This window comes from Globicephala melas, chromosome 3, assembly GCF_963455315.2.
Source record: "Globicephala melas chromosome 3, mGloMel1.2, whole genome shotgun sequence".
Classification (NCBI taxonomy): domain Eukaryota; kingdom Metazoa; phylum Chordata; class Mammalia; order Artiodactyla; family Delphinidae; genus Globicephala; species Globicephala melas.
Window position 1 is genome coordinate 164,490,662 of NC_083316.1, and position 22,346 is coordinate 164,513,007.

General features: G+C 52.1%; 1 protein-coding gene across 1 annotated transcript; it reads right to left on the reverse strand.

Moving 5' to 3' along the window:
• Window positions 1-577: 577 nt before the first annotated feature.
• Window positions 578-22,346, reverse strand: LOC115865507 (complement C3-like). The gene is made up of 29 exons (XM_060295595.1): window positions 22,230-22,346; window positions 21,772-21,933; window positions 21,252-21,381; window positions 19,684-19,761; window positions 18,122-18,319; window positions 17,828-17,939; window positions 17,424-17,509; window positions 17,181-17,320; window positions 16,573-16,779; window positions 15,847-15,898; window positions 15,583-15,669; window positions 15,234-15,437; window positions 14,016-14,091; window positions 13,619-13,787; window positions 10,603-10,698; window positions 10,289-10,442; window positions 8,964-9,136; window positions 8,602-8,760; window positions 7,303-7,362; window positions 6,164-6,254; window positions 4,494-4,539; window positions 3,339-3,426; window positions 2,932-3,018; window positions 2,605-2,710; window positions 2,053-2,142; window positions 1,552-1,635; window positions 1,383-1,472; window positions 1,138-1,273; window positions 578-710 (listed from the first exon to the last, which is right to left on the reverse strand). Exons 1-29 carry the CDS (start codon window positions 22,344-22,346, stop codon window positions 578-580), a joined length of 3,411 nt encoding a protein of 1,136 aa, XP_060151578.1.

Sequence of the window (22,346 nt, forward strand, 5' to 3'; positions counted from 1 at the left end):
TCTAGTTGTGGCGTGTGGGTTTTTCTCTCTCTAGTTGTGGCTCGTGGGCTCTGTACTTTGTGGCTCACGGGCTCTCTAGTTGAGGCGCGTGGGCTTAGTTGCCCCGCGGCATGTGGGATCTTAGTTCCCCGACCAGGGATTGGACCCACATCCCCTGCATTGGAAGGCGGATTCTTTACCACTGGACCACCAGGGAAGTCCCCAAAGCAAGTATCTTTGAGGAAGTGACATTAAAACAGAGTCCAAATAAGGGAAGTGTTCAATCCATAAAGACATCTGGAGGAAGGTGTACCTGGTGGAGGGGACAGTGTGTGCAAAGGCCCTGAGGTGGGAATCAACTCAGGTGTTGGAAGGACACAAAGAAGGCCAGTGTGATTGGAATGGAGTAGGAGTGAGACGGAGGATGTAGGTCCAAGCAATGTCAGGGCAGGTTCTGCAGGGCCCCTGCTGAATGCTGAGGCAGGAACACATGTCTGGAGTTTGAGTATGATATTCCTTGCTCTTTATTTGCGGTGAAGCCCAGGGACCTGGGCATGCTTGGAGACAACCCCCTGAGAGCAGCAGAGGCCTCAGGGTCTCAGGACTCGCAGCCATGGGTGCGCATATATTCTGAAAACCCCTCCAGCTGGTCCAGCAACTCCTTCTTGCCCACTGCCCCATCCACTGGCCAGTGCATGAGGAACGTCTCCTTGCCCAGGACATGGGTGTATCTGTGGGCAAGAGGTGGCCAGGATGGTGAGGCGAGCCGGGTGCCTTGAAGGTGTGGAGACCTTTCTGACTTGCCCCTCTGCCCTGCCTGACAGACTCTCAGAGCCACAGCTTATAGCGTCCACTCCACCAGGCCATCTCAGGTCCCCCCACCTCTAGCCCATACTGCTGGGGATTAGAAAATGCTCCCCTTCCTCTGACTCGTTCCTGCCCTCTGTTGGAAATTTACAACTACATTTACAACATCTCCTTATGAATGGTGTTCCCTGGAGTTGTGCAGTGCACAGCCTGCACCTCCATTCAGGGCAGCCCTGAAACCCAAGACTCGTGTTGACAGGTGCAGTAGAAACTTTGACACCAAGGACTGGACTGGGGTAGGGAAGGGGGCCCAGGCCTGAGTCCCCAGGGCAGCAGGAGCCCCCCACGCACTCAGATTTGACTCTCCACAGGTCTGATGTCTGGCCCATGATGAGGTATGTCTCGTGTTCTTGCAGCCCCAGGGAGTCATGGCAGGTGGCGTGAGTGACGAATTTCTTCATGGTGAGGGGCTTGGCAGAGTCCGTGCCTGGAGGAGAGGAGAACCAGTGTGTGAGCTGGCATAGGCCTGGCCCTCGTCCGCGTTGGGACCCCTGGGGTAGGCCCCCACGCCCCCACCTCTGCCACCTTGGACATACCACTCTTGATGATGGCTTGGAGCTGCATGTTGTAGTAGATGTAGGGGCTGGAGGCGGAGGTCTCCACAGACTCCAGCCTGGCCTTGTACACTGGGGGAGGGGTCCAGGAGGGTGTCGTGTTGGTGTCCAGCCTGCAGGTGGGCCGCCCCCTGCCCCTCCCCACACTCACCAAAGTCCACGCCAACCTCACAGGCTGCTGCCTGGAGCTGCTCCTGCTGCAGGTGGTCGCTGTCCTTTGGGGATGGGCACTGTTCTGGAAGGTTGGGGGAGGGGGGGCGGCTGTTCTAGCTGCACTGGCGCAGGGGCCTTCCTCCCATCTGACCGCCATCTGGCCCCAGGCGGCAGCCGCTGGCTCTCTGGGTCTGGCCTTTCCGATCTGTAGGGTGCTCTCTCCTCCTTTGTCTCTCCGTTTGGTCTTTTTCTTTTCTGTGTCTCTCATCTGAGTGTCCCTCCGTGTCTGTGTCTCTGATTCGCCTGATCTTTGGCTGTGCCTGAGTGTATGTGTCATTCTCTGTCTCCTTTTCTCTGTCTCTCTTTGTCTCTGTCTTGCTATCTCTCTGTCTCTCTCTCTCTCTGTCTAAACTCAGCCCAGAAGGCGCCCAGGAAGTGATGAAAAGCTCTTGAACCCCTAGCCTGGCAGTCCCAGCCCTCCGTAGCCCCATGACCTCACCCTCGGCACATCTGCACACGTCTCTGTGGCAGATCTTCCTCAAGGAAGCGTGCTCTGTGGGCAGGTTGTAGAAGGAGCTGCACCTCTGGGCTGTGAGAAGAGGCGAGTGACCGGGGTTGGCTCGGGCCAGTGCTCCTGGGGGCTGGGTGCACGTCTGGCTCCGCCCCCAGCAGGCCCCGCCCCACCTGACCTGCCCAGCCACCCCTTAACAGGTTCCCTCCTCTTTAAAGAGCCTGCCCACTTCTTGCCCACCCTTACCCAGCGGGCCACGCCAAGTCCCTTCTCAGCTCTGCCACACCCGCTTCCAGGCCCCCCCGCCCCTCCCCGGGGCCACTTTAACCACTAAGGAAGGCCACGCCCCTCATCACCACGCTCCTTGGGTCCCTTCCGGCGCCCTCTTGGCCACCCCTCCCACGGAGCCAAGGACCCCCTCTGCCACGCCCCATTCCCTCTTTTGGCCCCGCCCCTCACCCCTCCCTTTTTTTCTGGCCCAGTCCTTCTCAGGCCCTGTACCCTCCCGGGATAGCCCTCCACCCCAAGGCCCCTGCTCACAAGGCTCGTAGTAGTCGTAGACCATGACCTGGGCAGCCTGCAGGAACTCCGCCTGCAGCATCCTGTGGACGCGGAAGCCCAGCACCGTGTCTACCTCGTGGGAGAGCTGGAGAAGGGAAGTCCTGTCTGAGCTGATCAGGGCCACGGAGCATGGGGTACTGACCACAGGGCCTTGGCCATAACCACTGACCGCGTGGCCCTGAATACTGAGTAGCTGACTTCAGAGGGCATGGCTCTCGGACAACACTGACCAGGGTGCTGATTGTGGTTTCTCCGCCCATCCGGCTGCCCACGGACCTCTGGCAGAGGACACCTGGCCTTCCTCACCTTCTCCAGGTAAAGGACAACAGTGCTGTCGCTGGAGGTCGTCTTGGTCTCATACTGGAAGGCGTACCTCTCCACGTCGCTCGTGAGCTGGGGCAGAGGGTGAGGAATGCGCGTCGGCAGAGATCCTCCAAGGCACCCAGCCCCGGGAGCTCCAGTTAGTGTGAAGCAACTCTCAGAGCTCCCGGCCCTTGTCCAATCAGCCCCACTGTTGGGGAAACTGAGGCACAATCAGGGCAAGAATTTAGCTAAGGTCATACAGGGAGTCCCCCAGAAGTGACCATGGCCGCTGACCTTGGGGCAGGGACTGTGAGGCATTACCCTGGGGGTCTTGACCCAGGTAGATGCTGTTCTGCGCCCACTCGGGGAATGTGGGATGTTGCCAGGGCAATCCCCGCCCTGCTCATCACCTGTTTGAGGTCATCCTGGTTGGGGTAGAAGCCGGTGAGCAGGGAGACCTCCATGATGGTCATTGTGGCCTCTCGATGACCCTGGTACCTGGGGATTTCACAGCACCAGTCTCTTCCCACTGTCCCCTTGCCCCTCTCCCACGCTCCCACTGTCATCACCTCTCGCCTGGACAAGGGCAGTAGCCTTCTCCTGTGTCTGCCTGTCGCTCCTCTGCCCCCAAGAGGATACAGCTTTAGCAAACAGAAATCTGGTATGTTGCCTCCTTGCTTAACTTCCTTGCTTTACCAAAACACCTGGCCTCATCCTTTCACTTCCCCTCCTTCCCCTCTGGCCTCTGATTGATTGCTCTGAAGTGTCAGTCTCTTGCCTGCCACTGGACCTTGGCACATGCTGTTCTCTCAGCCTGGAATTCTTCCTCCCTCTTTGCCCTGAAAAATCCTGTCGCCTTTGCAATTTCAGCTGATGCATCACCCCCTCTGGGAAGCCTTCCCCAGCCGGCACACCAGATCATTCTCTAATTTGCCCTCCTGTGGCTCCGTGGACCTCTCCTTTGCCACATTTAATCACGGTTGTCATTTTGCCTTGATTCTGGGTGATTATTCGGTTATTGTTTGTCTCCCCTGATAGTCTGTGAGCTCCACCAGGCAGGGAGGAGCTGCCTTTGCTCACAGCTGTGCCCCCAGCTCCTAGAACAGAGCCTGGCACCAATTAGGTGCTCAATACATTTAAAAAAAAAAATCTGGGACAGACCTGGGTGAGGGTATTTGGGAGACAGAGCCAGACTGGGGTGGGGGCTGGAATGTCTGGAGAAGATGAAGAGAGGGGAGAGTCATGGGGTTCAGAGCTAGCCCTGGGCATCTGGGTCATGGTGCATGTTCACCGTGCAGGAGCCCGCCTTTCTGGGACAGGGAAAGCTGGGGGGCAGGGTTGGGGTAGCAGGATGGTAGGTAAGCATGGAAGGGTGGGGTAGGGGGCAGGAAGGGGGACAGGCAGGGGAGGGCAGGAGGAGAGGTAGGGATGAGGGGGCAGGCATGGAGAGGCAAGTGTGGCTGGTTCCCTCCCTCCACTCAGTACATAGGGAGAGATGCTAAGGAGTCTGGATTCCAGGAAGTGGGTCCTTCCTCCTGCCCAGTCCACGATCCTGGTGACCTGACCTTGTTTCCATCCGGAGCTGAAAGGTCGCTTCCCCCTTTTTATTATCTGCAGAGAGAAGGCAGGAATTTAGAGGCTGGGTGACACAGCCTCTGGAGCCAGCTTCCTGGGTTCAAATCCTGGCTCTGCTATGACTTTGAGCAAGTTGTTTAACCTCTCTGTGCTTTGGTTTCCTAAACTGTAAATGGGGATCATAATATTCCCAACCCAGCTGGTTAATTTTAAGTGAGTTAATACAAGTAAAGCATTTAACATAATGCCTGATTAGTGCTTGATAGCTGTCAGTTATTATTACTATAGTATTACTACCATTATCATATTACTACTACTACTGCTGCTACTACAATTAAGAAATGGGGTCCAAACCAAAGTCTTGGTCACTTTTAGTCCCTAAAAGTCTTGGGACTGGTAAGACTTGTTTCCCCCTACCCTGACAGTGAGCTCCCAGTGGCAAAGTCCTGTCTCTTCCTTCTTGGTACCCCAGACTGGAAACTCTGGAATCCATTTCTGATCATCTCCACAGCCCCTTCCCTGGTCCGGCCCCATCATTTCCTGCAGGACCAGTGCAGTCACCTCTTCCTTGGTCTCCCAGCTCCCACCTGTGCCCTCTATAGTCTGTTTCCCCCACAGCGGCCAGGGGGAGCCTGTGCGAACCTGTGCTAGGTCATGTCCCTCTTCTACTCAGAACCCTCTCTGGCTCCTATTTCACTCCAAGCAAACGCTAGAGTCCTCACCATGGCTTGTAAGTCCCTGCCCCATCTGCCCCATCACCTCTCCAACTCTTTCAACGAAAAATCTACCCCTTGCTCCTCTGTAGCCACACTGGCCTCCCTGCTGTTGCTCAAACCAGGTGAGTTCATTCTTGCCTCAGGCCCTTTGCACCTGCTGTTCCGTCTGCCTGGAATGCTCTTCCCTCAGATCCTTCCTGGCTCACTCTCTCACTTCTTTCATGTTTCATCTCAAATGCCACCTCCTCAGAGAGCTTCCCCTGGACTTCCTCCAAGTCTGTAGCACCTTTTCCTACTTTATTTTCTATGGTACTTATCATCACCTGCTATTATGCTTCATATTTATATTTTACAATGCAGATTCACTTATGTTATAAATAAATAACAATAAAAGTATAATATACTGTTATTGTATTGTTTGCGTTATTGTTGTATTGTCTGCATCCTTCTACTAGAATGTGGGCTCCAGGAGAAGACGGGATAGTTTTCTTGTTCATGCCTACGTTCCCAGGGCCAAGAAACAGGGTGCAGCACCTAGTAAATGCTCAAAGAATATTTGTTGGGGAAGGGTAAGCTGGGACGAAGTGAGAGAGTGGCATGGACATATATACACTACCAAACGTAAAATAGATAGCTAGTGGGAAGCAGCCGCATAGCACAGGGAGATCAGCTCGGTGCTTTGTGTCCACCTAGAGGGATGAGATAAGGAGGGTGGGAGGGAGACGCAAGAAGGAGGAGATATGGGGATATATGTATATGTATAGCTGATTCACTTTGTTATACAGCAGAAACTAACACACCATTGTAAAGCAATTATACTCCAATAAAGATGTTAGAAAAATATTTGTTGAATGGCTGAATAAAGCCATAGAGATGCTTACTGAATGATAGCTAAAATAAAGTAATAAAAAAGAAGAGCTGGGTATCCCTGAGTCCAGGCTCACCTTTCGGGGCTGTGTGAAGAGTCACATTCAGGTGGTACAGGTTGCAGGTGTCCTCCCAGGACTCTGGAGACCTGTGGTACATGGTCAGGATCTGTCGGAGGGGGAGGTGTCAGAGCCCATCCACACTAACTCCTTTCCTCCTTGCTTCATTCCTGCCTGCCCAGCTCTCTGCCCCATGGGGAATTCACAGCGAGGTCTTTCCCGTTCAATCCATGTGTTCAGTGGCCAGAACACCCTATATAGTCTAGGCAGGCCAGCTCTGTAATAGAACTTCCCGCAGTGTTGGCAATAGTCTCTAACTGTGCTGTCCGTGTGGCAACCACTAGACACGTGGCTTTTTTTTTTTTTTTGGTTGTGCCGTGCAGCATGCGGGATCTTAGTTCCCCGACCAGGGATTGAACCCATGCCCCCTGCGATGGAAGCAGGGAGTCTTAACCACTGGACCGCCAGGGAAGTCCGCACATGTGGCTATCGAGCACTTGAAGTGTGACTAGTTCGACCGAGAACTGAATTTCTTATTTTATGTCATTTAAAATTAGCTGAAGTTTAAGGTGGAGTGTGACTTGCCTGAGGTCACACAACAAAGGCAGGGATTCAACTGTGGCTCGATTGCCTGAAACATGATAGCAGGCTACCTTGAATTTGGTGACAAAGAAGGCTGTCCTCCTGGGTCATAGGGCATAGGGCCAGACGATGTAATGTGTGTAACAGTGTCTGACACACAGTAAGTGCTCAAAATAGCCTTCAGATATTGGGGGAAGGGTGGGGTTGTTCTCTGGGTTTTGAGAGGCACCCTGGCGGGAGAGTCTTTCTTTTAGGGGGCAAGGAAAGAGACCCCTTCAGGGATTCCACATAGGAGGGGCAGAGGGGTCCAAAGATCTCTGGCCTCTGTCTTCCCTGACTCTTGACTTACTGAAAGTGAAAACCTCTATTTCCCCACCCGTCACATGGAGCCCATATTTTTACCAGCTTCTCAGGGGGGTTTTGAGGTGTCCTTAGATTGATGCCTAACAAAGGGTTGCGTCCTAAATGGTAGCTAAGGTTATTGCTTATTTCAATCTTGTTTTGGAGTCTATATGTGCCTCTATTTCCACCAACTGGGGGAGCCCTGGGCTCTAGCTAAGGAACACAAGACCTACCGAGATGGTGCCTCTTCCACTGCCGCTGGCTTTGATCTCTAGGTCATCCTGGGCAGAGAACTGAAAAGAGAGGCGAGAAGGATTTGAGGGGAGAAGAAGCAGCAAAACATGGCTTACACGCAGTGGGGATGGAGAGGAAAGAAGGCACGGGCACTGGGGTCTCAGTTATATCCCTAACTTGGCCTCTAGTTAGACTCTCCCACCTCTCTTCATGAAGATGGTTTTACTTTTCCTTCTTTTTTTAAAAAACTATTTATTTATTTATTATTTATTTATTTAGGCTGCACCAGGTCTTAGTCGCGGCACGCGGGATCTTCGTTGTGGCACGCATGAGGGATCTAGTTCCCTGACCAGGGATCAAACCCGGGCCGCCTACATTGGGAGCGCGGAGTCTCACCCACTGGACCACCAGGGAAGTCCCTGCATCTGCTCTTGTTTCCCTCATTCATTCTTCCCTCAGCGGCCAGAGCAAACTTTTACAAATTCACATGCAATCACATCACCCCTGCTCAAATCCCATTGCTGTTCTTAGAACACTCTTGCCTCAGTGCCTTTGCACTTGCTGTTTGTTCTGCCTAGATATCCACAAGGATCACATCTGCCTTTCCCTAAGGTCTTTGCTCAAATATTACCTTCTTGGTGAGACCTTCCCTACCCAGCCTAATTACAACTCCTTGATGTTCCCACCCCCTCCCTGCTTAATTCTTTCCCATAGCACTTGCCGTCATTTAACACATTACATATTCTACTTATTCACATCGCTTTTTTGTCTATCCCCACTAAAATAAAAAATTCTACAGACACAGGGATTTTTTTTTTCTGTCTTGTTCATGGCCATATTCCCAGAACCTAGAACAGTGTCTGACACACAGTAAGTGCTCAAAAAGGATGATTGAATAATTGAAGGTGACTATCACCTCCTTCATGGAGTAAGGTCATGGAGGTTACCTTACTCCCCATACCCAGGTTATTATGTCCTTTACACACTTATTTCATTCCCCTGTGTTCTGAAAGCTTAAAGTGGAATGTAGAATTATATTTATTGTCTTAATTTCTCTCTAGACTGTAAGTGCTTTGAGAATAGGGACCACAGATGTTTCATAATGTAACCCAGGAGAATGCTTGGCACACAGTAGGTGCTCAGGAAATGTTTGTGGAATGAATGAACCAATACATTGATAGTATAGCCAATGGTGATTGGATAATATTGGTGAGGGGAGATTTCCAGGGACAAGACTCTTGGTCTCATCTCCAGTGCAACTTCCGTGTGGACTTCCCAGCTGCCCCTTAGCTCCATACCTTTGCTGACCGCAGCTGGTAGGCATTGTTCTCATCGATGAGCCATTCCATATTCAAGGCTCTCTTGGGGGCTCTGATCTGGACACGGAGATCCTGGACACCGTCGAAGGGGACAGCTTCCCGGAAGCGTGTGAGGGCCTCTATGGCCACGACCGTGGTCTGGGTGTTGGGATGGGGGCCTCGGATCAGCACCACTGACAGCGCACCGGAGCCCCGTGGGGCACGAGCACCACGGACAGCTCCTTCCGGCGGGCCAGTAATGTCAGCACCTCTGCTAGCGACCCCCCCTCCCCCTCCCCCCTCCCCCTTCCCCCTCCCCCCTCCCCCTTCCCCCTCCCCCCAGTTTCCGAGGCTGCAGTCACCTGGGTGGACTGGAAGCCTCCTCCCAGCTCCCGTTTCTCCAGTAGCCACTTGGCGATGGCGTGCGTCTCATTGTGCCGACCCAGCTCCAGCTTCTGCATCAGCGCATAGGCCGTGGCCTCAATGGTGTAGAGGGAGTCCATGTCCAGGTCGTCCACTGGCCAATGGGTTTTGTCTAGAAGATGGATGCCCACCTTGTCACGCAGATCTGGGCCCACCTACCTAAACCTGCCCTCTCCTCGTGTCATATTGCCCAGTTTTTCTCATCTGCTATTTTATTGAGCACCTACTTTATGTGAAAATCTTTGCTGAGGAGACGTATGGACATTGCATTTTTCAGAACCACTCTAGGAGACAGGGACACTATTTAGAGTTGGGGAAATTGAGGTTCAAAGAAGCCCCTCCACATTCCTCTCGGTCCCACTGCAAGTGAGTTTTTCTACCTCCACTCCTCTTGACTTGGGGAATGGAGAGGATGGGATCAGGACCCTCAGGGATGGGATAGCGCAGGCCACGGGAAGCAAACCCCTCTCAGTTACCTATGTTTTATGACCTTCTTTCCATTCTCGAACATACCAAGCACTTTCCCACTTCAGAGCATTTGCACGTGCCATTCCTTCTGCTTGGAATATCCTTGGCCTTTCACGTAGGTGAGCGTTCTCATCTTTCATTCCAGCTGAGGGGTCCCCTTTTCACAGAGGCCTTCCCAGTTCTCCAGTCTATACTCCCCTCCCCTCATCATCGCTCCCACCCACCTTGTATGTTATTATCTCAGCGCCTGTCTCAACTAGTAATTCTCTTTTGATCTGTTTGTCTTCCACCTGCCTCCCTCAGGAATGCTGGGGACTTTTTTTTTTTTTTTTCTGGGATGGAGATTAGTTTCTTCACTTCATGATTCATCAGTCGAAGAGAAAAGGTTTTGCATCTATACATGTCTATCAGCGGTCTGGCTGTTTTCAATCACTCAATCAACAAAACACTCAACCGTAAGTAGGAGTCCCTCCTCCCTGTGCCTTGCCTCCCTCCCATACTCCCCCCTGCCCCTCTGCCCTCCCCGCACCCCCCATGCCTGGGCTCTCAGTGGATTCTGGTTGGCTGCTGGGCTCATTTCCTGTGAGCCGGCCTGCGCTGGGGACTTTTGAGGGCGGGGACCACATCAGTCTTGTTCACCTTGGTTTCTCAGGGTCTGAGCTCAAGGGTGGGCACACCATAGGTGCTCATAAATGAAGAATCACATTTTGCTGGATTTGAGATCATACAATCCCCCTCTCTCTGCCCCCGTGACTGTGGTTAACACATAGTTGGTTGAAAAGTGACCCCCACCCACCCTGACTGGCAACGCTGTCCAGGCGGTCGTTGGCTCGGGAGCTCCTGGTGAGGGCCAGAGCATAGGAGACTATGGCTACGGCAAAGGTTGTCTGAATGTGGGGGAGTTTTTTCTCCAGGAAGTCACTGGCTTGCTTCATGCTGGCAGCCAAGTTCTAGAAAGTCAAGAGAAGAGGCTAGAGGGAGGTGATCAGAGGAAAGGGGTCTGGGAGTTAGAAGGGAGGAAAGCAGTAAGAAGGACATGAGGGCAGGGGAGTCCGCTGCGTGCAGGGGGCGTGGCACCCTGCAGACCCTGCCCTCGTCTTTGGGTCCTACCGGTATCTTCTGGTTGCACAACTCCTTCCCCTCATTCAGAGCGATCAGGACGAGAGCTGTGAGGGATACATTTGCCTCCGAGCCTCGGTAGCCACCCTGTGGGGATGCAGAACCACAGCCATAATCTCTTTACCATCTTGGAGACACCTTCCCCAATCTCTCCTGACTGACCTTGAAAAGCTCCCAGGTGCTCAGCTCTGGGCTGGATGATGCTGAAAGCAGGATGAGGAAAGGGGTAGAGGAAGAGGACCTATCTTGAGATTTGCCTGTGTGGGGTCTGCTTTACTATAAGAAAAGTTGACAGCCGTGGAGGGTGCTGTGCTAAGCTCTCTATGCTAGCTCAAAACATTCTTGCAGCAGCTCCATTCTCCTGATGAGCAAACTGAGGGTCAGAGGGTGAAGTGTCCCCATTGCTAGTAAATGACCGACAAGGTTCAAACTCCTCTTGAGTCTCCCAAGTTCCACCCTCAATCCCTGTACTGGACTGAATAATTTCCCCCAAAATTCTTGTCCACCCAGAACCTCAGAGTGTGATCTTATTAGGAAATAGGGTCTTTGTAGATGTAATGAGCTAAGTTAAGAATAGGTTATACTGGATTAGGGGGACCCTGTATCCAATGACTCGTGTCCCTATAAGAAGGCACACACAGAAGGAAGAAAGCCATGTGAAGATGGAGGCAGAGATTGGAGTGATGTGGCTGTAAGCCAAGGGATGCCGAGGACTGCCAGGAACCGCCAAGCTAGAAGAGGCAAGGCAGGATTCCCGCCCCATGCCCCAACGAGCCTTCAGAAGGAGCATGGCCCTGCCGAGACCTTCAGCTTGGACTTTTAGTCTCTAGAACTGGGACCAAATAAATAGATTTCTGTTGTTTTAAGCCACCCAGTTTGTGGTCCTTTGTTACAGCAGCCCTAGGAAACTAATACATACCCCAAAGTCTCTTCTTCTCACAGTGGCCAGTGAAGCCTGTGAACTCTTGAATCAGTTTACATCCGTCCTCTGCTCAGAACCTTCTGTGGCTCCCACCTCACTCAGAGGAAAAGCTCAAGTCCTCCCTTTGGCTCACAAGGCCCTGCACACTCTGTCCCATCACCTCCCTGCGCTCCCCTCCTCCCCCTCTCCCCTCGCTCACTCTGTTCCAGCCACACTGGGCTCCTCACTGTTCCTCCAAAATATTGGGCACATTCCAGTCTCAGGACCTTTGCACATGCTCCTCTCTTTGCTTAGGACACTCTCTCCTTAGTTATCCACAGGACTTGCTCCCTCACCTCTCCAGTTCTGTATAAATATCATCTCCTCAGGAAACCTTCCAAAATGTCAGCCTTCCCACCTTGATCCCCCTTTCCCTGCATTTTTCCCGTCTCACTTACAACATGCCACATCACTTATGTCTCTGTTGAGCTACTTGCCTGTCTGTCCTCCACTAGAATGTCTGCCCCATGAGGACAGGGATTTTTGTCTGTTTTGTTTGCCCTGAGCCCCCAGTGCTTAAAGCAGTGCCTGGCACATTATAGGTGCCTGATACATGTTCGTTGGTGGAAAGAAGCTCAGATCTGTGAGCCTGTCTTACTGTGACTGTGTTTGTAACTCCTTTAGGTACCGCCTTCCTGTACCACGTAGGGCTTTCACTCACACAGCCCTCCCTTCTTTTGGGGGTGCATTCTGTCTTTGCTGGTTCATTCATCCATCCAGAGTTTCATTCAGCATCACTTGCTGACTATGATGAACCAGACCTGCTTTTCTCCCTGGAGGACTCACAGTGTAGGAAAAGAAAACCCTGACCAGACTATTGCAAAGCCCCACAGGCTTCAGGACCTGGCGTCTTTCCTCCTTCCTAGGCCTCGGGATGGATCACCTCTTTGCCATCTTTGGGCTCTGATGACACTGGTCTCTCTTCCCCGTCCTCAAACATGCCAGAGCCTCAGGGCCTTTGCACATGCTGTTCCCTTTGCCTGGAGCTCTGTTTTCCATTCTCTCCTCCGCTGTCTCCTATTCCTTCTTCAAGTTGCTGCTTTACCGTCACTTCCGCCTGTAGGCTACCCCTGACACCCCCAGCGCTGGGCATGGCCCCTATTAAATCCTATCTCCTGCTTTTCTCTCCCATGGAACTCGGCGCAATTGTGACTTAAACAATCACTGGTTATAATTATTTGGTGAACTTCTGTCTGCCCCCCACTACCCAGCTTGTCAGTTCTATAAGCAGGGGCTGTCACTGTCTTGTTTACCTCTGTGTCTCCCCTCTCCCCAGCACAAGGCCTGGCACACAGCAGTTGCTGGATGAATGTTTGTTGAATGAGTGAATAAATCACATCCCTAACGTGATAGGTGCACAGGACAGGGCTGGTATTCGGGGAAGACTTAGGGGAGGTGGTGTCCAATCTAAATCTAATGAGAAAACATACTTTGGCTAGGTGCAGGGGAAAAAAGGGATGAGGTGTGACTATACCATGCAGAGAGAGCAGCCTAAGCAAAGATACGGAGGTGAGTTGGAAGGACCTGTGAGCAGGGAGTATTGAGGGGTGAGACTTGGGAGGAGATACAGAAGAGAAGGACATAGTAGAGAGATACCGTTGTAGGTGACTGTGTTTGTCTGTAGGTGACTGCCACAGAAGATGTCTGAGCAGGGGAGAGACCTCCCAGGCTGTTTGAAAGCTGTTTCTGGAGGCTGGTGTGGAGGAACAATTGGTAGGGATGGGTGTGTTGGCTGGCGGAACATGGAGGACTCAGACCCAGAGAGAGGTGGGCCAGGACTGGCAACTCCTTGAAGTAGGGGTGGGGGGATAGGTCCCAGATGTGCCCAGCCTCCCCACATTGTAACAGTTGTGCCCAGCCTCCCCGCATTGTAACAGAGTGCAGCACGGTCCAGAGCAGGGAGATGTGATGCTTGGTGCCGGACCTCAGCTCTTTCCTGTTCTCATTCTACCTGGGAACACGTCAGGGGGCTGAAATTCCCCTCCCAGTGTGCAGAGCCCTTGGGTTTTGTTTGAATGGCTCAGGCGGTGGGGGGGGGGTGGGCACCTTCATGGACCCCATGACCACAGGGCTTTCCTCCAAGAAGCTCCCGTCCTTCGCCTGCCTCTGGGTGACGATCCAGTTGGCAATGGTGCAGAGAGACTCAGGGTTGAACGCCCCCATTGTCATGGTAGGGTAGGCCAGGGCGAAGACCCGGAATACGTAACTTGTGAGCCTGTTGGAAGGGAGACGGGGTGGGTCATGGCTGGCAATAGTCACCAAGGGGGTTCTAGGACAGGGGCGTGTACACTATGGAGAAGTCTACCCCAGAGACCACGGCAACTTGGAATGCTGCTGGCTTACAGGCTGCCTGCCCCAAGACCCCTCAGTGGGGATACTTCTGGGGTCATCAAGCCCCAGGCTGGTCCCTCAGGCTTCCTCCTACCAGGGTCCTCATCCTTACCAGGTGCTTCCTGGGTTTCCCTTGCTGGTGTGGTAGGTGCTATCTGCGCTCCGGTGGGTCAGCATCCGGCTGTACCCTGGGAAAACAGGTGGATGGGAATTTACCGGGAGAGTTGGTGCTTGAGTGTGGCTGTGAAGGGGGGGGGGGTTAGTTACCAGGCATAATCTGGGGGGCAGGGTGTGGGTGGGACTTAGGGGTGCATCATATCTAGATGTAACCTGGAGGAGGGGACTGGTCCAGGTGCCTTAAGGAGGGAGCTGCAGGGCCCAGGTGTACATGAAGGTCACGGCCACATGTGACAGTGGGAGCCAGGGTACAGCTGTATCTGGGGGTAAACTGGGAAACTGTGCCATTGGGGTGTGACTGGGGATTACTGCTGAGGAGGAGTGTGACTGAGGAGGGGTGTGACTGGGAATTACTGCTAGGAGGGATCATGGACGGTGAAACCCAGGAAAGGGCGTATCCTGAGGGGCCACTACCTGGGTGTTTTCTTGGGGGTTGTCTCTTGGCTGTAAACTAGAGATGTCAGTGTGTCTGTGTAGTCAAAGGATGTTACTCCTGGGTGTATTTTGGAGGAGGTACCTCTTGGGTGGATTCTGAGCATTGCTGCTTGGGTATTACCTGGAGGTTTACTGTTTGGGTTTAACACTGGGGATGATAGTGTCTGGGTGTTACTTGGATGGAGAGCTGGTGTCTGTGTGTAACCAGGGAGACGGGGTCAGCGTCCAAACTAACTGGAGGGTCTCTGTCAGGGTGTAACCGGGGTGTGTATCTATGGTTGTTACCTGGGGGGTTTGGATGTAACCTGGGAAGGTATTAGCATTCAGGTGTAACCGGAGGGCCACCACCTGGGATTATGCTGGAGTTTTCCCACCTGGATGTTCCCTGGGGGTGTAGCCCAGGGCGTGGAACTTATTGGCTATAACCTGGGACAATGTCTGAATATAACATAACCTGGGAGGTTGCTGCTTTGGGGTTAACCAGGGTGTCTGTTATGAGACTTGTAGCCTGGGAGAGGGGTCAGGGTGAAGGAATAATGTGGGGGTCACAATTGGGGTCACCTGGGGGACCTGGTGTCAGGTTGTCATCTGGGAGAAGTCAGAGTTTGGGTGCTATTGTCTGGGAAGGTCCAGTGGGGTACCCCAGGGATACCTCAGCCACCCTCCCCAAGAGTCCCAGACACCCTCATCGAGGTCCCAGGAGGGGATCCACTCTCACCGCTGACAATGTTCTTCATCACCTGCTCCCTGAGCTCTACCCCAACCTTGTTCCACTGGCCTGTGCTATCCAAATAGCGTGCCAGGATGATCACGGGTGCCAGGGAGCTCAGCGTCTGTTCGGGGCAGCCAGTGGGGACCCTCAGCAGCCGCCTTGTTTCTTTGGGTGTCAGGCTGCCCAGGATGGTCTCTCCAAGGATGTCACCTGTCAGGGGGGCATGGTCTAAGTTACCATGGCTCCCCGATGGGGACCATAGGTCCCCCCAGCCCCTCCTGCCCCTGTGCCCAGGCAGGCTCTGGAGGAACCGGCCCCTCCTCAGCCCCCGCAGGAGCCAGCTCTGTCTAGGCACCTTGAATGCTGACAAACACTTCTGCCTCTGTGTTGGGCATCTTGTTCAAAAAGTCCTGTTTTGGCACCAGCTCCATCTGGGTGTGACCTGAGCAGGCACAACCTTGTGTGACAAGCGGGTTCTGGGACTGGGGAGGTCAGGGTTCGACTGCAGACTCTGGGAGAATCTCAGACTGCCCCCTTGACCAGATCCCCTCATTTCAGCCCCTCCCTCCACTGGCGCATGGTTCCAGGATCCCACGTGCTCCCTGAAGACCCCACAAACCTTGGGGGTTCAGGAGGATGCTATGGGATATTTGCTGTATCTGACCCCCTGCCTGTAGGATGCAATGAAGAAGGAAGTTAAAAACAATAGTCATAATGACAGTCATAATGACAGTAAGAGGAAGTATTGCTTAGCTATAAAGAGCACAGACTCTGGGACCCAGATATCTGGGTTCAAATCCCAGCTCTTTTGCTTCCTAGCTGCATGACCTCGGGCAATTTACTTCACCCGCTCTGTGTCTCAGTTTTCTCATCCATAAAAGGGAGAGTACAGTAGTTCCGACCTCATAGAGTTGTTCTGAGGGTGCAGTGAGTTAATATTCTTAAAGTGCTATATCCTAAGTGCTAAAAAATGTGTTTGTTAAGTAAATAAAGTATTACTGATGGGTCATGCACTGGTCTTGTGTAATTTTCACAGCTCTCTGATTACTCGTGGGTATGAGGATTATTCCCATCCTGCAAATGAGGAAACAGAGGCTCAGAGAAGTTAAGTAACTTGCCCAAGGTCACACAGAAGAGACAAGGTTTGAACCCGAGCCTGACTCCAAAGGCCCGAAGCGGGGACTCTGTGACTGAGTTTTCAGATCATTGTCTCGCACCTCACTCCTGTCCTGGAGGCCTGTTCATTGATCTTGGGCCCACCTGCCCCTCCCGTGATCACACAGCCTGGAGCTCAGGAGAAGCCCCACTCGCTGCACTGGCAGCAAGGGCTGGGGGTGCCTATTACCTGGACCAGGAGTGTCTTCCTCACGTGGTCCTGGACCCCAAAGCCCATGACCTTGACCTCCACATCCACTTTGCCTGTTTCAAGTGGGAGAAGCACGAAGGGCACCATCTTGGAGGAGGTGGGGGGCACGACAACCACCTGGCGGGAAGGGGCTCCTGGCTTTGCCGCACTGCACAGTGGCTCCTTGTGGGGGAACTCCACTCGGACCTGGGGCAGGGTGGGCAGTGAGAGGGTCCTGATGCATGAGGAGGCCCAGGACCCAAGAGTCACAGTCTCCTCCCTGCCCCCACCCTGAGAATCCTGAGTAGGTGACAGTGTAGCATAATGATTGAGAGTAAAGACCCTGCCTGGGTTCAAACCCCTTCTGTCACTTAGGTGCTATGTGATCTCGGGAAAGCCATATAAGTTTCCTTATCTCCAAACCAAGAACAGTCATAGCAACCATCTCCTGGGGTTCTTGTGAGGCTTAACTGGGAAAATGTCTTAGAAACTTTTTCAAAAAGGCTGCCACTTCACTGCCTCCTTCGAATAATGGACACACTCCATCCCCCTTATAAAACACACTGACAGACATTTTTGGGGGGAGAGGGGAAGGCTGGGGGCTTCACCTTGACCGGGTGGACCCTGAAATTGTACAGCACAGCTTGGATCTGGACCTGCTCGTTCCTGATCACGGAGAAGGGCAACTTAAGGTCCACAAAGAATGATTTCATAACTGTCAGCTCAAAGGGGTCAGAGACGCAAAGACCTAGAACCAGGAGGGCGCTTGACGTTAAGCAGAGGCCAACTGCCCTGGGGCTGGCCAGGGCCACTGTGCTCCTATTCCTTCAGCGCTGGGCTTGTGGGGTCACCTTGTCCAGCCTTGACACTGACGGCCACAAACTTCCATGTGGTGATGGAATCTGGCACGGTCACACGGGTGCTGTAGTGCGAGATGCTGCAGAACGTGCAGGGTAGGGGGAAGGGAACATAAGTGAGTCTGTGCTGCCTGGACAGAGCCTCTGATCGAGGGTTACTGTCTTGGGCTTACCATCGCTATGAAGGGGTCAGTGGGTCACCCAATTAGAGAAATTATCACGAGAGGGACATCATTTGGGGGGACCCACTGGGATCTTTATCCCCATCCAGGAAGTTTCCTGTCATGGGACAATGCTGAGAGCTCCCTGTCACTCCTGGGGGCATTGGCCATGATGGATGGCCCCTGATGCATGGACGGGCCAGGGACCAGAGGCTGGCATGGGGGCCATAGTCCTACCCCGATTCACTTTTGGGCAGAGTAATCTTCTTCCAGAACCAACTTTCAGGGAACAAGCTCCGGACAGGCTGGTCCTCCTGGAAGATGTCATCAAAGTCCTCGTCTTCATCCACTGTAGGGAGGAGATGTGGGGCAGGGTTTCTTTTGCATGTCTCCCAGGACCCACCAGACTCTTCAGTGGGGTCCTCCCACCTCATCCCTCCATGACACATGTCACCCCTTGACCTGTCCATGACACTCCATGTCCCTCAGTGGAGCCCCCCGACCCTGTGCCTCCTGCCGTGGCCCCCTCACTTGTCCCCAGAAGCAGCTGCTCCTCTCGGGCCTCCCGACTCAGGGCCTCAGACACATGGCAGCAGCTCAGGAAAGCGGCGATGCAGACTGGTCCATAGCGGACATGATGGGTCCTCTCCACACACGATAGTCCCACTGGGCTCTCCCGGAGCCCAGCCTCACAGCACTTTCGCTCCAGCTCTGTCTCGAACTTGTTCACTGCAGGCCAGAGTTAGTGGGACAGAGGAGGGGCTGGGTAGGACCTGAGGAAGCAGGGACCCATCCACCTCAACGCCATGTACACCTGACCTCTGTTTAGCCATATCTCTGGCAATGCTGTCCCTAGAACTTTGCCTGTATCTTTCCCCTGAAGCTTCACATTGAACTCATATGATGAGTTCTGATGAGGAAGCTGAGGTACAGAGAGGTCAATTCACTGGCCTAGGGTCACACAGCTCACAAGTGGCAGAGCTGGGACTGGAATTGATGCTGCTGCTTCTTGTCCTTCTCCTTCGTTTGGGACAGGGATTGGCAATGCCATGTTTATTTATTGAAGTTGGGATTTTGACTCCTGGTTTTCGTTGTGTGTTTTAAAAAAATGAAAACACAAAACTTGCTGTAGAGCATGATGTCAAGTTCAATGCTTCTAAATTAGCGAACCGAAGGAATGCACTTAAATATAAAAAATATTATAGCAATTTAATAATCTTATTGTCTGCCATATAACATGATTAGAACATCTATAGTTAAGTGATTGTTACCATAAATAAAATAACAGTTTATATTATGTACTGTTCTCAGAAGGTTAGCATGATTTTCGATATTGAAATTAGAGTTAGGGTTTTATCTCAATTTTTATTAGATTTCACTTATTTTCCCTTTATTTAGATCCACAAAGTCATTAGTGCTGCTTTAAAAGACTGACAAATCTAATATTCATAGAATCCATGCTTCTAACAATACCCAGTGCTGCCTCTCATCTTCCTTGAACTCTAGGCTTCTTGGTCCTGTCCACGCCCTGGTCTTGGTCTACATATTATCCATCTCCCCTTTCATCTACCTTCCTTCCGGTATCACAGAAGCTAGACATCTAAAAACTACATTTCCCAGACTCCCTTGCTGCTAGGGTCCTGGATGGGATGAGAGTCTGCCACCCAGACGCTCTTGTATAGAATTTGGAAAGTGGAAGAGAGGTGGAGACCATTTTCCCTGCAACGGTGGTAGCTGATGGGTGGGCTCCAGTCTACGTGTTTTTGTAATAGGCAAAATTCTGTGTTTCACTATCTACCTGCCAGCTTCATGAGAGATATTGGCAGAGTTTCCTGAGATTCCATGCACTGAAACCTAGATTTCATGCATCGTAAGAACTACAATGGAGTGATCTTGAGTCTCAGCAAGCAGCCTTCCAACTTCCACTCCTAAAGTTCAGCTAATGATTTTGAAAGCACCAAACTCACATCATGAAATCACCTCCCCTCCCCGTCCCCCGACTGGAGTACCTAGAGTGGTTTCAGTTTTCTGTTCTAAGCCCTGATGAATACAGGTTAGGGAGCCAGGAGGGCACATCCAGCTTTAGCTCTGACCTGCATTCCTCTTGGTCTCCAGGCTCTTCAGGGAGCGGCGGTGACGGCTGGGAGATGGGCTCTGGGGGCAGTGCCAGTCTGGGGATCAGAGGGAAGAATGAGAAAACAAGTGTCAAGATCATTATCAACATCCTTTATGCATCACCTCACTTTATCCCACAGCCTCTTCGTAGTCAAGATTTGCCACTTAAAAGTTGTGCAGGGCTTCCCTGGTGGTGCAATGTTCAAGAACCCGCCTGCCATTGCAGGGGACATGGGTTCAAGCTCTGGTCCGGGAAGATCCCACATGCCGCAGAGCAACTAAGCCCGTGCGCCACAACTACTGAGCCTGTGCTCTAGAGCCCACGAGCCACAACTACTGAGCCCACGTGCCACAACTACTGAAGCCCGTGCACCTAGAGCCCATGCTCTGCAACAAGCCGCCGCAATGAGAAGCCCACGCACCGCAACAAAGAGTAGCCCCCGCTCGCCACAACTAGAGAAAGCCCGCGTGCAGCAACGAAGACCCAATGCAGCCAAAAATAAACAAATGAAATAAATTTATTTAAAAAAAAAAGTTGTGCAATCTTCAGCAAGTCACTTAACCTCTCTGGGTTTTAATTTCTCCAGCTATGTAAAATGGAATAATCATAGTTCTATCTATGAGATAATGCATATAAAAGTACTTAGCACAGGGTCCAGCTTGTAGTAAATAGAAATTGTTATTTTTAAAAAAATATTTATTTATTTGGCTGCGCCAGGTCTTAGTTGCAGCACTCAGGATCTTCATTGCAGCATGTGGGGTCTTTTAGTTGTGGCATGTGGGATCTTTTATTTGTGGCATGAGGGATCTTTAGTTGCAGCATGCGAACTTTTAGTTGCGGCATGTAGGATCTAGTTCCCTTACCAGGGATTGAGCCCAGGCCCCCTGCATTGGGAGTGTGGAGTCTTAGCCACTGGACCAGCAGGGAAGTCCCAGAAATTGTTATTAATAACACTATCTATAGCTGAAAGAAGACCCTCCTAGTTGTCCCCAAAATATCCATTCTCCCCTACCGTTTGGGGCAACTAAACTTCCATCTTTTATGTATCACTCAGAATGAAGACTACATTTCCCAGTCTCCTTTGTGCCTAGATAGGGCCATGTGACTGAGTTCTGGCCAATGAGATGAGAGAGAAGTGTACTAGTCTTTCCACTTCCCTTCATCCTGGTGCCTGGCAGGAGGTCCTGGTGAGACTTCATCTTGGAATATGGCAGAGCAACAAGCTAGAAGGAGCCTGAGTCCCAGAACGACCTCTGGACTGTTACTGAGCAAGAAATAAACTTCTACCTGTTTAAGCTACTGTTAATTTGTATCCCTGATACACATGGCCAAAACTACATCTTAATTAGCACACAGTAAGTTACTTCTATTATTACGTACATTTTATGGAGAGATAAACTGAGAATCAGAGAGGAAACATGACCGGCCTATGGTAAGTGGCAGGGTCCTAGATTTTAGCTCATCTGTTTCACACCAAAGTCCATGTTCCTAACCACTAGATAGCACTTCCCCCACCCCTGCCGTCTTCCTGCCCCCCTCATGTACCTGAGCTTGCCAAAGTGTCCATGCCTGTGCTCATCTTCATGTCCAATCCAGCATCCTTGAACACAGCAAGTCTGTCTTTCCCACTGCCTGCTGTGCAGCCAATGTCATGTTCCTCCACCGTATCCCAGACCTGAGGGTCAAGAGAGGAACCTGGGGCTTCCCTGGTGGCGCAGTGGTTGAGAGTCCGCCTGCCGATGCAGGGGACGCGGGTTCGTGCCCCGGTCTGGGAGGATCCCACATGCCGCGGAGCGGCTTGGCCCGTGAGCCATGGCCGCTGAGCCTGTGCGGCCGGAGCCTGTGCTCCGCGACGGGAGAGACCACAACAGTGAGAGGCCCGCGTACCGCAAAAAAAAAAAAATTCACATAATCACCCATTTACTGAGCCCTTACTACCTGCCAATCTCTATGCTGTGCACAGGCTCCTTGAATCCTTGCAACCACTGATGTTGTTCATTTAATAGGTGAAGAAACTGAGGCTCCAGCTAGAATCTCTTTGGGTCCAAAGCCCACATGTTCTTACCTTCTTCTGTGTGAGCTTGTGTTTGCTGTTCAAGATATAGACAGCCTTGTCCACGGCCACCAGCCCCACTGTGGCCTCTGCATCACCTGTCACCTTCAATTCCACCTGGCTGCTGGGCTGTACAGGCTGGAGGTATCCTTCATTCTTCATGCCAACCTTCAGCTAGGCAAGGAAAAAGAGATGTCAGTATAAGAGGCTCATAGGTCACCAAGGGGCTTCCCCAAGTCCATTTTCAAGTCCATGCTCCCTCGGCTCTGATGGAGCATCTGGGAACTCCACCAGGCCAATCTCAACTCTACATATTTACTTGCATCTTCTCCGCCTCTTAAGTTGAGGTTTTAAGGCCACATCGTTTCTCCTTCCTCTCCTCTGCCTCTAGACTGAGAGCCCTTGAATTTGTACAGACCATCTCCCAAGCATTATGATGGTGGTGTACAACTTCAAGGAGTTTGACTCACCTTCTCTTTGCATTTGTCATTCACAGGAATCCAAATGGAATCAGCCACCAGTTCAGGGTCCTGCCCTGTTCCCCTTGGCAGTAAATAAAAGGCCAGGATGCGGAAGGAAGGAAGCAT

Coding starts and splice junctions, on each gene's coding strand:
- LOC115865507 (XM_060295595.1), bottom strand. CDS start 22,346: ATGCTTCCTTCCTTCCGCATCCTGGCCTTTTATTTACTGCCAAGGGGA. Junction 16,780..17,180: donor TCAGGGTCCACCCGGTCAAG/GTGAAGCCCCCA, acceptor ACCCTGCCCCAG/GTCCGAGTGGAGTTCCCCCA. Junction 15,670..15,846: donor CATCCTCCTGAACCCCCAAG/GTTTGTGGGGTC, acceptor GTGCCTGCTCAG/GTCACACCCAGATGGAGCTG.